General features: G+C 43.5%; 1 protein-coding gene across 1 annotated transcript in view; it reads left to right on the top strand.

Moving 5' to 3' along the window:
• The first annotated feature begins 12,029 nt into the window (after positions 1 to 12,029).
• The window catches only part of SNX7 (sorting nexin 7), a 30,859-nt gene continuing 26,058 nt past the window's right edge, over positions 12,030 to 16,830 (top strand). The window contains exon 1 of the mRNA XM_086463089.1: positions 12,030 to 12,227. Coding sequence (XP_086319215.1) covers positions 12,030 to 12,227 — 198 coding nt within the window. The remainder of the gene's footprint in view (positions 12,228 to 16,830) is intronic.

Genomic DNA, 16,830 nt, shown 5'->3' with positions numbered 1-16,830 from the left:
AATACCAAAATGACTTGTGTTGTAAAAATGCTCCCCCACTTCCTCATCTCAGTTCTGGGAAGAACTGCTCAAACCTCAGTCCAACGGGTAGTCCCAAAGAGTGGGAAAGCATAGGTCACAAAAATCTAAGTGACTTGCTCTCTGATATTTGGGCTGAGCTTATTTTTTTCTCAGTCCCTGCAGATGTAGTACAGAAAATGTGGTATTTAGGATGCATTTTCAGGCTGTCGGTTCTGGCGGTCAAGAAGGAAATTCCTTTATTAGGCAACCTATTGGGAAATGTCTGTTGTGGTTTTTCACCTCATTCACAACATCATTGCTTAAATACAATTTAGAAATAAATTTAAATTTTCTAAATAGATTGCAATTTACAACTTAATTTATGCTTAGTGCTAGTAAGAGGTCTAAAGCACTTACTTTCCAGGACAAAACTTGAAATTTATCTAGTGGACCTGATTCTTATGGGAAAATCTGTGTAGACTCAAGTGTGTTCTTCACAATCTCTCCCCATCTCTCTCCCATCCTCAAGAAGAAAGTTAAGATCATTTCACAGATTCAGCTGCATTCATAAGTCAGTTGGAGGAGAGTCTCACAGAAACTCCATAATCTGTTCTGCACCTATGTTAAGTTTTGGTACTTAGCATGAGAAAGATGCAGCCTACAACTGCAATCCATATTTGTGGAAATTTTGATCTGCCCATTACGTATAAAATCAAGTTACATGCAAGGAATTAAGAAGAAATGCTAGATCATTTTTCCTTCTCCCTAATCACTGTGTATCTGCTATCATATGATATCAGATATGTGAGTTTGTGAGCAGGTCTCTTTCTGGCCAGGAAACTGTTGATCATCATCCTTCATTACTCCAAACTGCTTGTGTTTTGCTTGTATCTCAGTTGCAACGACTTTTTTAAAGCCTGTGGACTCATTCCTACTAGGCAACGTCTGTTTCTGACCACAGTCAGCAGCGGCCTTTCTAACGAAGACAGAATAAAGCATTTTCTTATTTTTAGGTGCATACATTTAATCTCTGAACAGTGACCACATGTTCTTCTTAGTGGTTTGTTTCTGAAACTTTTTGCTTAAGGCTGGGTAATTTTATCATGTTTAATACAACTGCAAGTTTTATCTCTGCTTGACTTTTGTTCAATTCAGCTTATTCTCTTGCTTCTTTACCTCTTTTGCATAGATTTCTTTGCCTGTCAGTTCTTTCTGCAATCCTTCTTTATTCTGCTAATTTATTTTTAATTATGTGGCTGTTCATCTAGTTATATTCTTTCTACAACGTTTCCTTCTTTGCTCTGGCTATGAAGTCCAGAGAGTTTTCAAAGTTTGGAGTAAGAAAGTTCCAGACCTCCTCCACATTCAGGTTTCTGAGCTTCTTTGCTAGATTGATTTAATCACTCACAACTGTAGAGTATCAAGCTTTGAAATCTTCAGTTACACACCTATTTGTTTTACTCTTGTAATTTAATTTTATCTGAATCACACATCATATGTTCTTCAATCAGTTCATCCAGAATATCTTATTACTTAAATGAAATCTTAAAGTTGGCCTCTTATCGATGAAGTGAAAAAACTGTCAGCTATTACTAGCAGAAATAACCAGTACTATTAGCATTTGTTCTCCAAGCTATACTGAAGAAGTTAAATACTTCCATATGTGGGGCTGCCCACCCATATGGTCACAACTCCTGGTAGTACTTAAAGCTTTAACCACGCACAAAATGTTAAAACATAAAATGCTTTAAAAAGATCCCTTTTAGTAACCAAATTCAACCCTACAATACCCTACAGGCTCATAAAACTAATAGAATTTTTCCAACTCGTTCCTTGATTTTGAAGCACTTTTGATTCAAACATAGCTATCCTATTGCTACTTCTTTAATCTGCCTCACAAATTACTGTGCAACCCTATCTTTTTTGATTACCACACCCTGTCCACATCTGTTTTTCCACTATCTCGTTGCACATGATCCTTCTAACATCCCACATTTTGCTGGTCCAGCTCATTATATTTGCACACAAACATTTTCATTACTCTTTCCTGACCATCCATTTTCACTAAGATTAACCAAAAACCTTCTTCTGTTTATAGCACCTAAATATAAACCTGAAGAACTGCTCTGGCCTCTTGCTTTTCCCTCCAGCAAGGTCGGCTGTGCTTCCCTTGCCGAACATCTGACCGTCTCCTCCAGCTGCACAAACGGCAGCCCTTGCCCAGCCGTGGAGGAGAGGCAGGTACGGGGGGCACAGCGCATCTCCCTCAGGGGTGCATCCATCGGTGCAGGGCTGACAGAACAAGCCCCCGCAGGGAATCCATCCCTCATGCTGCAGAAGCCGGACCAGACTGGCCTACCTGGCAGTTGTTATGCAGATCTTTATTTTCTCTTCTTGCTGCCCATGTTTCTGCTTGCTCCTAACTCCACCATCATTGGAAGACATTTGAACTCCCTTTTTCTGTTTACAGGAGATAGGTTAGGCAGTCCAAAAAACTCTCAGCCTTACCCCTCATTTCTTAGTTTCAGACTCATTTTACCAATTATGTCAATCTCAGTTCCCAGAGGCAGACTACCAATGCTATTTCCTTATTTTCAGCTTCCTCAGTATGCAGCAGTACATGTCATTATTTACCTTTTGATCAATTGTGAGATAATTTGTATCCATTCCACTCTGCATTTTGGTTACCTAAAAATTGACTGACTCATTTGTAAATACACATAATTTCATTTTAAAGCCATTAGCATTTCAGGCCATACTTTTCTTGGAGACTACTTCCTTCAGCTTCTGTACTGATCTGTACATTACTTGCTTTTTTTGTACTACAAAAATAATAAAGAGGAAAAAAAATTCTTTATTAACTAGATCATACTTTTAAATATGTTGCACAACCAGAGGATTATTCAAACCCTTCTTCATCTGGGTTTAAGTTCATAGCTACCATGTCTGCTTTTATTGTTTCCTTTTGCCTCCTTTCCTCACTCCTAACAGGCGTGTACCCGCGTTCAGGTGTGCATGTAAAATTAAGGCTAAAGACAAAAGGCATCCACACACCAGCAGCACATTTTCATGGGAACCTTAGGCCAATTTCTTTGCAGCCTTTTGAGTAATTTGCATTGCTTCTTCTAGAGCACAGGAATCATGAACTCTTCTTGGGGAATGCTCCTAAAGCCCCAAAAAGGCACATAGATATCAAAGGAGATTTGCTCCATTCAACCCAATAACTCTTATCAAGCAGAGAGGATAGCTGAAGCCAAGCATTGTGCTCTACCACTACATCCAGAATACTTGTGTTGCCTTATCAGCAGAGGGCTTCAGACAGAAACCATATAGCGTATTCAGAATCACATTAGATATTTCTGGCAGAATGGGAACCAAATTGAAGTGTCCCACATCTTACATCACTCCTCCTGGCAGCTTGAATGGCTTTCTGAAAGACAGAGATGCAAATTTACGTTGAAGGCGCTCCTAAGCTATGCCAACCTGCTAAAGGGCTGAAGTAATTCCCAGCTGATTCGAAACCAGAAGAGTTTACCACTGAGACCCTTTCCCCTAAACTCAGCTATTGAGTCCGGCATCAACAGAGCTCGCCTGTCTAAGGCAGCCTGAGAGATGCTAGAACGGTTAAACTGGAGTTTCCTCTTGAGCAAACCCAAAGGTGCTGTCATAGATGTTGTACATGGAAGATGAACCCTTCCCACCAGTTGTTCTCTGTTCATTGCTGTTTTCCTCATGTATATCACAAGAAAGGTCATCGGTCTAAAATTCTAGCCTGTTTCATTAGTCTCATATACAATTTAGAAATTTTTGGTAGTATAAGTCATTAAGTCAATTTAAAGAGGAATTCTTAGAAACACATCAAATCAACTACTGCAGCATACGTGACCACTGGCTGAAAAATGCAGTCTAGCAGATAGTCGTTTGCTGTCTTAAGTGATATGGCATAGAAAAAACCCATATTATCCTGTTAAGGCTTCAGAAGTTCAGTAAAGCCAAGAATGGCATGCAACTTTGCTCTGCAGGTAAGGAAAGCACAGTTATACATTTAAAGTAGAAGGAAGTGACCTCTTCGATTTCCAAACTTTTTCACAGTATGGAATAGGTTAAGTGTAAATATTGTACTACACACCTCTCAAGTTCTCCTATATCCCTTCCATTTTCTTAAGTCTATAGCATCTTTCTAGCAACCACCTATCAGAAAGATGATTAAAGAAGAGAAATTTCATGTATTTAAGCTTTCATCTAATATGACAGGGATTTAATTCCTAGGAGCTGGGGAGATACACCTACTCTCCCCTGCAGTTTAATCTTGCCTAACAACTTTTCTCTTTCTCTCAGTGGGAAACAAGTGCCAGTGCTGTCTAACTACAGAGCTCACTGTAACTCAACAGAATACAGTATTTCAGTGCCACAGTCCATCCACAAACCTCTTTTTAAACACAAGTTCTCTTGCAAACCCATTGGGTTGACATCTTAAGTGCTCTGCTATCACATCATCCCTAAGTGCAAAATTAGTTGAATAAAACAGGGACCTAATTAATCCCCTTGTTTCCCCTCTAAGATACAGACCAGTCTGGTCTTTCTCATTTTCTCACAAACCAAACCAAAACTACTAATACTTACTAAATAAGAGAAAACCACAGGAAGCATATGACTGCTTGTGCCGCTACTGTAAATCACATCTGTTGGAATACTTCCTTCCCTGTCTGATCCAGAGCTCTCGCAGCTGCAGTCTGACCGTACTGTCCAAAGTCACTCTCTGTCTTGGATTACATCTTGGCATAAAGTCTTGAATTTTAAATTGTTTCCACTGCTATTCTTTTCTAGAATTTGGCAATAGTTCTTCTCAGTATTTGGAGTGAAATACTTCTCAATTTTGGAGACAAAGATTCTCCAGAATTGTACACAGTGCAAACACACCAAGACATGCAAAGAGGAAATGAAAAAAAATTCTTCTTTGGGCTACAAAATTAATGAAGTCTACACTCCTGCGTACTTGTGCCATACCCCACTCACACGTTCACCATAGAGCATTCCCACCAGATATGTTACATGCCTTAGACAATCCTATGCAAGACGCACTGGCGAGAGAACAGGCACTAACTGGTTCATTGTATTTCATCTCTTCTGAGCACAGGGAAGCAAATACTCTCTGGCTCTTCACTAGGAGCAACTGATATTTTTAAAGCATAAAGATATTTTTGGGGCGTTAAATATAAAATGAGGGGGTAACGGTAAAACAGCTGTCTACTATACTATCAGTTTCATACGTATGTATGCTGTCAGGAAAATTTTGACAATTCCCAAGAAGTTTTGCCTGAGTAAGGGGTAAGAGATCACGCCAAAATGTAAAACATATTCTTTCATCTATAAATCTATCTCAACTCTTTTGGGGGTTTAAGCATCTCATTTAATGGTGTTGAAACTATTTTGAGCTATTTAGCAACTTTATAGCAAATATTGCAAGGAGAAGAAGAATCTTCTGTTGGACCAACTGCCAAGTTTTCACACAAGGGCTTTTCCACATATTAATATTTGATAAGGAAACTATTCTAAAATGTTGTAAACACAGCTGTTTGCATTCTAGGATTGATGTCATCTATGTTGGGCAAGCTCAGTGCTCACAAAACATCCTAACATTACTCCTCTGTATTTTTTACTTATTCATAAGCTTGCTTTCCTGTCTAATCGTATTGCCTGATAACATACATTGGTCTTTTGGTCACTTTTGAGTCTCACCAGTCTCTGGATTTTTAAACCAACCTCCACTATTAACTGACATGCATCATTTGTTCGCAAGGACTTAACAACAGCTTTTCACAAACTGAGAGCAGCCTTTGCCCGATAGGTTGTGAAAAAAAAATCAGTCACGCTCTGTGTAAATGGCAAGAAAGGTATCCACGAAGTAAATTCAGAATTTACACCTGAAGACGCTGCAATTACCCAGCCAGGCTGTGTGGATTTCCTTCCAACTCCGGCAGACTGTAATTGTTTACTTAACCTGGGTATTGATTGTAGTTAGACTTCTGGCTCACTTCCTTCGGCTGCAATTCTCATTTTGGCAGTTCCACATACATCACTTAAAATTCCTCTCTGCAGCTGCATTGTTCACATTCTTTTCTCTGGGTCATAATCTACTATCCATGACTATACTTTTATTTCTGTATTACGATGATGATAGAGTGGGGTTTTTTCACATTTTCTGTTCTCTACAGAACAAAAAGGGGCAGTTTTTAATAAGAATGACCTTGAACCACTGTCCTTTACAATTAGTATCGTGCAGTTTTATGGAAGAGGAATGCTCAGTGACACAAGAAACAAGTGAGATTCTGTGGCAGTGTAGCTGTAGGATGAATTTTTCAAGTTTTTTTATGAATGACTACATACATATCATTTTCTATCAATAACTATTAATTAGGTCCCATGTAGAACCCAATTTTATGTCAATAGCTCAGGTGTGAATTTGAGGACTAAAAAAACCTTTCATATAAAAACTTTCTTAACAGTCATCCTGGTAGTAATAAACTAAGGCAAGAGACACACAAACTTTCTGTCTGAGAAAAATAAATCTACTAAAACATCATGAATAAGGAGGGTTAATTCAACCACGATGTGCCTGCTGGACTGGTTTAAGTAGGCTCAGCTACCTGCCAGGTCCCTTCGGTAAAGTTTTTTAGGGTCACTGAAAGCGTGTGTGAACAATAAGAGACTGCTGAATCCTTATAAAGCAATTCGGTAAAGGTTAATAATCCTTGAAGCAATGGCAAGCCCTATGCCCAAAAGGCCATACAATAATCACAGGTTTGCACAGTATTTTCAGAGCCTGTGCATTATACTGCAGCAGCTGAAATACAGAGTTCTTCAAGTTAAATGGGTTATAAACAGACATCTGTAAAAGAATAACATTCATATCCGTCACTATGATTTCTTTTCGGTTATTTAACAAACAGGACGACACTTGGTCATTGATAAACAGGTGAACTGAGGTCCGGTATCAATCTGTTTCCTTTTACCTAAAGTTCAGAGTTCCCAAACTAGGCATCAGGAAAATTAAAAATAGAAAGAACTCAGATTCATGTATCAAATTAATTCAATAAGCCTTTAAAGGTATGTTAAATATTAATATATTCATTGCATACTTTTGGACTAGGAGATACTCTAATATTTCATGCCATGAAGCACAGATTGCTAAATATACTATTCATCAAAAAACAAGAACAGCAGCAATTATTTGGAAACATGAAACCATTCCTTCAGCAGAAAAGACAAAGCTAGATTAGAACAGATGGACTCTATCTGACAACAGTGCAAAGTATTAAAAAAAAAAAAATCAATGCTTTCACATCCAATGAAACTTGGCAACTGTTTTTAGATATTGCAAAAATTATAAAATCAAATAACACTTCACCTGGAATATTTTCATGTCTAAAATTTGGCAGAGTCACATAACTTAAAAGGATAGCAAGTCTCCAGATATTGATCAGGGCTTTGTACATCTACAATGTCATAAAAATGATCTGCAGCTATAAAAGAGATAACATGATTATGAGTACACTACACTGTAATTTCCTTTGGGCAGTCAGAAAGCAAAGACAGTCTGATAGTGTCTGAAAAAACCAAGCTTGGAGGTTATCCACTGTCTGACAGACAAATCATTTTACACTATTCCAACTGAAGCATCTTCCAAACTTAAACTAATAACAGCAACAAAAGTAACAGAAGAGCTTAACCGTTACCCTTCAGCCAAAACACAACAGGCAGCTGAAAAGCTAAGCAGCTCACAACTTACCTGAGAGCTCTAGTGCTCTGACTCCTTTACCAGTTGAGGCATGGAACACAAAGAGTTAACCTTATTTTGAGCCATTATCTGGCGCTTACTATAAAGCTTGCTCTAATAAACGGTATGATGTGAAGGTCGGCCCTTAATTCACCATCAAAGTATCTTCTGGGTGTAAACATAATGACTTCTGCTTACGCACTACACAACCCTGACAAGAATGCTACTTGACAATGCATTTCAGACCTAGAAAAATGTTCTCATTTGCATCAAGCTGCTGAATGTCAGCAGATCCTAATATGCTTATTATTTGCACTGCAGTGGTGGAACAGAGTAAAACATCGTGAGCCCTCCATGCCCCGCTACTGCCTGGCTAGGGAGCCAATGAAATAAAACAGGATTTAATCCTGTCCATATCGCTGTGCAGTTGGTGAAACTCGGCAAGTCAACATTAAGTATTCAAAGTGGTATTGTGGCCTAAAGGGATCACATGCAGCCTGCACATGAGAGCGAAGGAATAGCTTGGTTCTGCTTCGGTGTTTGTAAATTTAATTTGTTCAAGCAAAAGCAACTCTGGAAGGGATTACTAGCTAGGATCAGCACTCTTACCAAAGGAAAAGGGAAAATGCAAGTAGGAATAATATTGACATTTTTGTAATAGCTTTTTGGGCTTAAGTGAATACATAAAAGTTGGAGGCGATTGCAGCTCAGCCCTGGCATATGTGAATTCTCAACTCGGTGCTCCTGAGTAGGAGGGCCTGGAAAGGTTGAGTAGTTCATGAAGATTGAATAGGTATTTAGAAAACACCGTATTTTACAAAATGTTAACATTTATTTAGCAAAATATTGTCAAGTATTGTCTCAGTGCAATAGCTATTTCTTTAAATAAGTGGGGCAATAATATTCCTGGCATAACAACAACTGCCATGACATATTGACCCTTAATTATTGCCACGATCTCATTCCACATGTTCAGGGAAGGATACTTGTCGTTAAATGCGTAATACCAGGCGCTCGGGAAACGTGGAGCCTGGTGGCATACGTGTGCACGTACACACCCTGCAATGAAGAACAACCAAGATCTACAGTAATACACCTTTGAAATAACAGTACAGGAGAAACATGCAAATCCCCTCCAGTAAGCGTAGCTCTGTATTTATGCTACCTGCAACATCTCTGAACAGCACAATTATTCAACTGTTTAAAGTCGTCTCTGGTACTACAGCACAAAATGAGCCACAAATTCTTGAGTCTGTAAAAAGCTCTTTTTGCTAAATCCTGCAGAGAGAGGTGCTGGCAATCCCACTGGGACTCTGCATGGGAGGGAAAGTGCCCTGAAGTTACATCTACTCCCCGGGCCCTTTCAACAGAGCTTAGGGACAACTGGGGTAGAAGGTGGGGAGGGCAGGTGAAAGGGATGGCAGAACGGTCTCCTGTTTTGTTTTAGCATGGGTCCTTGCGATGATAAAAACTCCGAGGAACAGTTAAATGTAATGCCTATTTTCCTAGAGCGAAGGACAATGAATACCTTTTCCTCACAGATTGGTACTTCAGAAATACAACACAGAAAGATAAGCACTGCCAGCGAGGAATCTAAAAATATGTCTTGTTAAGCTTGATTAATGAGCTAATAAAAACCTATAATAAGAAAAAAAATCCAATTAAAGCATCTTGTGAGATTTCTCTCAAACAGAAATAAAGAACCCAAGAGAATGGTAAAACTTTGAAAAATTAGTATGATCCAGATGACAGCCTTAGTATTCAAGCCTACAGTACATCAGTTTTACACTTTCTTTGACTGGCTGTCTTTTATTTATCATCTCTGATGTGTGCTGCCTGGAATTCTGATCCTTGATGAGTTTTCTTTTATTTCGTTATTGCCTCACAAATACAACATCTGAATTTAAATACAGACATATTAAAACCTCAGGCGTTATACGGGTTGTAGGTACTTTATTCAGAAAACCTGTAGGCCTCTGGCACAACATGTGGCACTTAGAAACAGTGAAATAAAGACAAAACCAGAGGAAACAAAACTCACCCATCACCTATATAAAGTCAGAAAACAAAGTAGCTACACTTGTCTTATCATTGATGTACAAACGACAGAGGAGAAAGAGCAGAAAATGTGTATTTTGATATTCACTTTTCACCAGCGTCTGGTACCTGAAGGTAACCAGAGGATGCAGGAGCAGCAAGGACATTGGAAAGGAACTGTAAAAGACTCAGAGGTGGGAAGAGCTGTAGATTTGGCACTGGGTGAGAAGCACCTGCACCTTGCAGAGCCTGAAGGTGAGCAGCACCTGGCTGACGGCAGCCTGCGAGAAAGGCAGCACGCCAGAGAAACCCCAGGTTCCTCTGAGGCACAGAGCTGGAGCACAGCAAACAGCAGCAGGGCGGGGACCATCCACAAAGGGTCGGAAGGAAAAGAAGCCCAAGGATCTCGTACCAGGGCCAGTCGTTATTTTAAAACTACAGAAAGTGCCCGTTTTAACTTACTTGAAACATACTCTGCCATGAGCGAGTACCCGAGTACCCAGAAAAGGCGCATCCCATCTCCCTCTGGTGGCTGGTTCACAGAAGAGAGCAACCTACTACGGCAAACGCGGCTGTCAGCCAAAATGTGTGCGATCACTTCCGCGTAAAGGTCCACCACCCCCCAACCCACAGCTCCCTCTGAACTTTAGTTGTTGGGGTTTTTTTTTTTAAACAGACATGACAATGTCTTAGTATACCTTCACAGTTCAGTGAATTATTTTTATCACTTTCTTTCAAGTTGTGGCTCAAGAATTCCCAGAAAAGCATGAAATAATGAATTTCATCAACTGCCAGGAGTGTTTCACGAATGAACACTTTCCAAAATACTTCCATTTGATTCTGGGGTTTCCCTTTTCTAATTTGACAGCAAGGGAACCAAGATACACAAACATTATGCTGTATCTGCCTGTTTATGTACCCGCCCAGGACTACGCTAACCACAAAGTTCCCATTGACGTCAGACGTTTCAGATGGAGCCCGCAAAGACGTGCCTTGCTCTGCGCTGTGCAAACGCGGGCCTCGGCGATGTGCGGAGGAGCTCCTGCGTTCAGCACAGAAGCTGGTGGCCCAAGGCAGCACTGAACCCCACCGCACGTTACACCAGCCTTCCCCTCCCTCGACCTCCCCGCTCGCTTACTGCACACCCCCTGGCTCCCACACCTAGTACCGCTGCTCATTGCTTCCTATCCAACGCTGGCAACTTCGACATCCCTCAGGGCTGATGTTTTTACTTTCTGCAGCTTCACTATTTTAAAACGTTTGGTGTCCCTCTCCCCGCTCCTTTTCAGGTGTAACGTGGTGTTGATTTGTTCTCACGAGTAAATCTCTGACCCCAAAGTAATCTCTGGCCTCAACATCAGACGAAGGAGCACCCCACGATGAAGGAGCAAGCAACTAAGCCTGCAGCTACAAAGGTCCAAGGCGTACGACAGGCAAGAAGCAAGGCACAGTTCTGGCTGCTGCCCCGCTGGCAGGGCCGTGGGGTGCGCAGCCTGGACACCCACCAGGACGAAAGAGCCCAACTCGGAGAAAGGAGAACCGGGGTATGCCCGTCCCCGCCAGGCACTCTCGGGAGTCCAAGGACACACGCTGTTAGGCTCCCCTGGGCTCCCTCCCCCGAGGCACAGCACACACAGTGACCCGGGCCAGCAGCAGCCACCGTTCCCCGAGCCCGCCCCCCCGCGGCTGGCTTGCCAAGGGCGGCTAACCCCAGCCCCACTGGCCCCGGCCGACACCCCCCCCCCCAGTCCCTCAGCAACCCTGGAGGCGACCAAAGCGGGGAGCTGGCGACACGTGAACGAGCCCGACACCCCCACGCCTCCACGAAAACGTCTGTGGGCGTTGTGAGCAGCCGCCGCCGCCTCCCCCCGCCTCCCGGCCAGCCTCTACCGAGGGGCTGCGGCCTCAGCCGCGGTCCACGCCGCCCTCTGAGGGGGCAGGCCCGCAGCCGGGGCCTGCCGGCAGCCCAGCCCAGCCCAGCCCCGTCCTGTCCCGTCCCGTCCCGTCCCGGCTCCGCTTCCTCCCAGCCCGGCAGGGCAGCCCTCCCGCCGCCGCTTCCACTCCTGCGCACTGGGCGCGCCCCCCGTGCTGGGCCGGGGCTGGGGCCGGGGCCGGGACCGGGGGCGGGCTGCGGGGCGGGGGAGCGGCGGGCGGCCAATTGCGGCCCCCGGGGGAGCGGCTCTGGCGGGGCCGCCGCCCGCGCTCGCAGGGAAGGATGGAGGCAGAGGGCCGGGTACCGGGACCGCCGCGCCTCTCGCCGTCCCCCGGCGGCGGGGGAGGGGCCGGGGCTGAGGCAGAGGCCGAGTTCCCCGCGGGTGCCCCCGGCGCGGCCCCGGGGCCGCTGCTCCCCGCCGCCGCCGCCGAGGTGCTGGCGTTAGACGATGAGGAGGACGACCTGGAGGTGTTCAGCAAGGTACGGCAGCGCCCTCCCCGGATCGGGTCGGGCCGGGCCGGGCCGGGCCGGGCCGCGCCGCGCCGGGGGCAGGCGGGCGGGCTGCTGGCCGCTCCCTCGCTCTCCGGCACTTTGCCCTGCTGCGAGCCGGGGCGGCGCGGGGGGACGGGACGGGACGGGACGGGACGGGACGGGACGGGACGGGACGGGACGGGACGGACCCGCCCCGGGCGGCGGTGGGGACGATCGCGGCCTCTGCCTGGCCTCCTCCCGCCCGCCCCGCGCTTGGCCGGGCAGCCTCCGCTCCCTGCGCCCGGCCGGGGCAGCGCCGGGGCAGGGCGGGTCCGGCGGTCGGCGGCTGCCCGCGGAGAAGTCACCCGGGGCTGCGGGGGCCGCCGAGCGCTGTCCCGGGCAGCCCCGCGCCCGCAGGCGGCCCGGCCCGGGTGGCTCTCCTTGGGCACGAAAAGGGGGGGTTGCTACTTCAGACGAGCCGGGCAAGTCGTGACTGCTCTTACCTTGAATTTACCGAGTCGCCTGGACTCGCTGTGACCTGATCACATTCGTCGTGTACCATGTATGTATCTGTAAATTAAATAAACAGTCGTATTTAGTAATTGCCGTTGTATTTAAATATAAAAATGTACTTCCAAGTTTCAGTTTGAGTTTTCGTTTAAAAGGTGAAGGGATGTCTAGTGCCCTCACACAGGAGGTTTGAGAGGGTAACGGCTATATTTTGATGAAGGGAGTAACTGACGATATATTAGCGTCCGAAAAGAGTTAGCTAGGTACGTGGGCGCCAGTCTTGCCAATACTGCTGATTTTAATTAAACCAATGAAGTGCTGTATGGCTGCCACGTATATTGTTTCTCATTTTGTACTGATTTGGTTAAGACTTACTTCTTGCCTTCTCAGCCATTAAAGAAGAGAGCATGTCACGGATCTGCCTTATCAAGGCAGCATCTAAAATACATATATAGGGGGCTAAGGCCCTGTTCACCTTCTGAGAATTCTGAACTGCTGTGTGACAGGACGTGTGGCACTGGACAGAAATAGCATATGTATTTCCTATTTGAAAATGCAACACCAAATGTAGTTTCAGTAGGACTGATTGTAATATGAATTATATGTGTATTTTTTATATTTCTGTAAAGTAGACATATTTTTTTGTGTGTGCATGAATGAAAACATTGGAATAAGAGCTTCATTCTTAGGAGCTATGTACATAAACTTTGACTGTAGTAAAGTTCTTGAAATTCATGGATTTTGAGGCCAGAAGGGACTACTAGGTGATTTCATGGTCTGTAACATGCAAGAGGTCAGGCTAAATTTGACCAAGATCTCTGTGTTTTTCTGAAGCATAACTAGGGTCTAGCTAAATTGTATTTTCTAGAAAAGCACCAGTCTTGATTTGACATAAAAAGGTGAATGGTCCACTGAACTTGCATGCCTGTCAATACAGTGTATCGATAGTTATGCTGCTTGCTTGTCAAGAGCAATGCTTCTTGGGAATAAAAAAATAAAAACGAGTGTGGTTGATATGAGTTACTGCTGCTATATGGCAAATATCTGTATCTAAATTTCTGCTACCTGGATTCATGCCAAATATTTCTTACATATATTAAGTCTTAACTACTATTAATGCATGCCACATAATATTTTATTCCTGCAGACAAGAAAATTTGTCGTACTATGTGGAAATACAGCCTTCTTTCCAAAGCTTGGACGCCCACATGTAGTGGTTATATATAGACCAGAAATTCAGTTTGCTTTCAGGTGCAGTTTGAGGCTGATCTTTTGAGCTGGTAAAAATCTGTGAGGTTGATTGGGGATTATACCCCATTTGTTCATGTTCCATGTAGTCAAGGGAAACTGACAGGCTAAATGTAGCTTCAGGCTGTTTTGTAAAAACAATTTTTCCGTAAGGTACTGTTCCAGGACCACCTTGTTTTGAATTGTATCTTAATGAGGTTTCTCACAACACTGTCTTTAAGGTAGCAGTGCAGCATTTGCGGGCCAAGCGGGACAGCAGTGGCAGTGCAGTGTTCGGTGCCTGACGTTGCCATCAACTTCATCTTTCTCAGTTTAGTCGATGAAATGTACCAGCCACCAAAGTGGTGAAAAATGAGATTCTTAAAAATTGTCAACCTCAATACCCTGAGTTATTACTCAAGGTGTAAACACTGGGATTTTATTTTATGAAAATTTGTAGACATTTAACCTGGTAGTGTGATAAACCATTGACCTGGTATCCTGTGACATATCTCAAATATTACAGAGTAGCATCTTATTCGGCAACACTGATAAAGCGCTTCATGACATGACATGCATTTCACTTTATTGTAGTTTCCATTACCATGAAAAAAAGTCTCTGCCAAAAAGACTTCAGGACAATTTCTGGGGGTTGAGTTGTGAGTCATACAAATACAATGTTTGCAACCTGCTTTCTTCCATTAGTTTCAAAGTATAGAGTACCACATGTATCGCAATACCCGTTCAGTTAAGCTTTGCCTTCCTTGTTAACTGATATGGTGACCTAGCATTGACAAAGCTGTCAGCACTTTAGTTAATACTTAAAATCTTTAGCAGCTCTTCTTTCAAACTCTATTTTACAGTGTTTGTCTCCATTTCATAATTACAGACAACTTGGTGGTATTTCTGGAAAAGATGTACCTGTCAGAATTGCATAGAGGCTAGTTTTTTCTTCCAAAACAAGTTGATCGACGATTTGAGACTGATTTATAAGTGAATTTTTTGGCCAAGGAACTATGCTGTCTTCCTGAATCTCTTTGCCTTTTTTTTTTTTTTTTTTTTAAATTTTACTTTTTCTTTGTTTTTATTTCAAAAACTTATTTATTCTTATTTCAACAACTTATTTATTCTTTGTTTTTATTCCAACAACTAAGCTATTCTCTATGAGACAAACTCTGCCGCCACATCCTTTGTCTCCAGACTTGCTTTGGATCCTTGGCCACAGCAGATTGCAAGTTTTGGATCCTCACTGGGAGGGAGGGAGGGCTGGATGGATGAGGCATGGAGGCAACCCTGAGTCGAGGACCTATGCTCTGGGGAGGATTGAAGTTTAGGCAAACCCTCGGGCTTAATGTCTTCTGCAGAGAGCTGCAGGCTCAGCTGCGTGCTCAGCCTACTTCGAGGCTGCTCCTGCTGTATGAGCATTTTCCTTCCCTTATTTATTTTGGAGTTTTGCTGACCCGTTGCAGCCAAATGTGAGACAGAGTGACTGCAAGTATTAGAGAAAGAAGTCCTAGAGGCCCTTATGCTGCCAGGAGCATGTTGATTTTCTGTTTGCTCTCCTAGCTAGTAAATCAAATTCATGAACCTATTTGCTGGTGCGCCTGGGGGAGGTGTGAGAAGGGACATCGTTATCTGGAACAGGACCTTGATTGCCTTTGCATGGATGAAGAGGAAAAAAGTTTTTTCAAAAAAAAGTTATACAACCCAAGAGCTAGAAGGATTGTCGGTTTTTACTGTGCCACAAAACTCCTGCTGCCCTCATCTGTGTGCACACAAAAACATAGTTCCAACCATAAAATTACAGCTGTGTAGAGAATAGAAAAATATCATCTTATTTTACCGTGTTTCTGTGATGACATCAGACTTATGTCACTCAAACTTCAAGGACTGCTGGAAGTAAACCTGAAGTATCATGAGGATAAAGACAGAGAAAGAGATGCTGGTTTAAAACTCATATGCATTCATTCATGTGCAGATGAACACTGGAGTGTGTTACAACAGAGCTGAAGACCTGCTTATTCTAGGGATTTTGATTGCCCGTGTGTTGTTTCATAAACCACATATTCATGAGCCCTTCCATATAAAATTATGCTTTCAGAAACCTGGCTGTATAGAGCAATTTTTAGTAGCAATCTAGAAGGAGGAACAAGACATTGAGGTATTAATGACCCATGGAAAATGAGAAAATATGAAACACATTTGCCTTGATCCAATTTAGGCCTTGCAGAGTCATTATTCTTCAAGTTGTACGGCCATTCAAGTCCCTTACATGCTTACGTGCATTTTTCTTTCCCTGGAAATTTCCTGTTGTCTCAGCGCTTTGAATCGCATGGGCTGCTCTGAACTGGCGGTCCTCATTCTTCACGTAGAGCACAGCCAGCTCATGCTAGCGGGCAGTGAAAACAGCTTCTCTCTTGATCCTCCACTGCTCAGGACGGTGCTAGCTGGATACCAGCGTAGAAATCAGGCGTAGGAGCACACTGAGTAAAAATAAAAGGAGCTACAGGTGTGCAAGTAAGCAGCTATATAATATTTAGAGGATTGCCTTCAGTCTTCTGTCCTACTTTTGTCTCCCTGTTCAAAGAACTGTACCTAAGTGATGGGAGGAGAACTAGTACAACACCGCTTTCCATGCATAATTCTCAATATAAATTTCTACTCCATATTTGTGGAAGTACGTTGATAAATCCAGAGGAGAGGGATGGCAGTAGGCAATGAGGTTTAAGGTAGGAAAAGAACGAGAGAGGAGAACGTGTTCCAGAGAAAGTTTTGATCCAGTTGAAATCAAAGGACAAAAAGCAGCTCTCACCAAGCTCAGCAGCACTGCGGTGGTGCGCTCTGCGCTCCCGCTACATCAGCCGTGGGATGATGC

The sequence above is a fragment of the Leptosomus discolor genome, chromosome 3 (genome assembly GCF_034619465.1).
Source record: "Leptosomus discolor isolate bLepDis1 chromosome 3, bLepDis1.hap2, whole genome shotgun sequence".
In the NCBI taxonomy this organism is placed as follows: domain Eukaryota; kingdom Metazoa; phylum Chordata; class Aves; order Leptosomiformes; family Leptosomidae; genus Leptosomus; species Leptosomus discolor.
The sequence above is the reverse complement of the archived record's forward strand: the minus strand, read 5'-3'. Positions and strand labels throughout refer to the sequence as shown.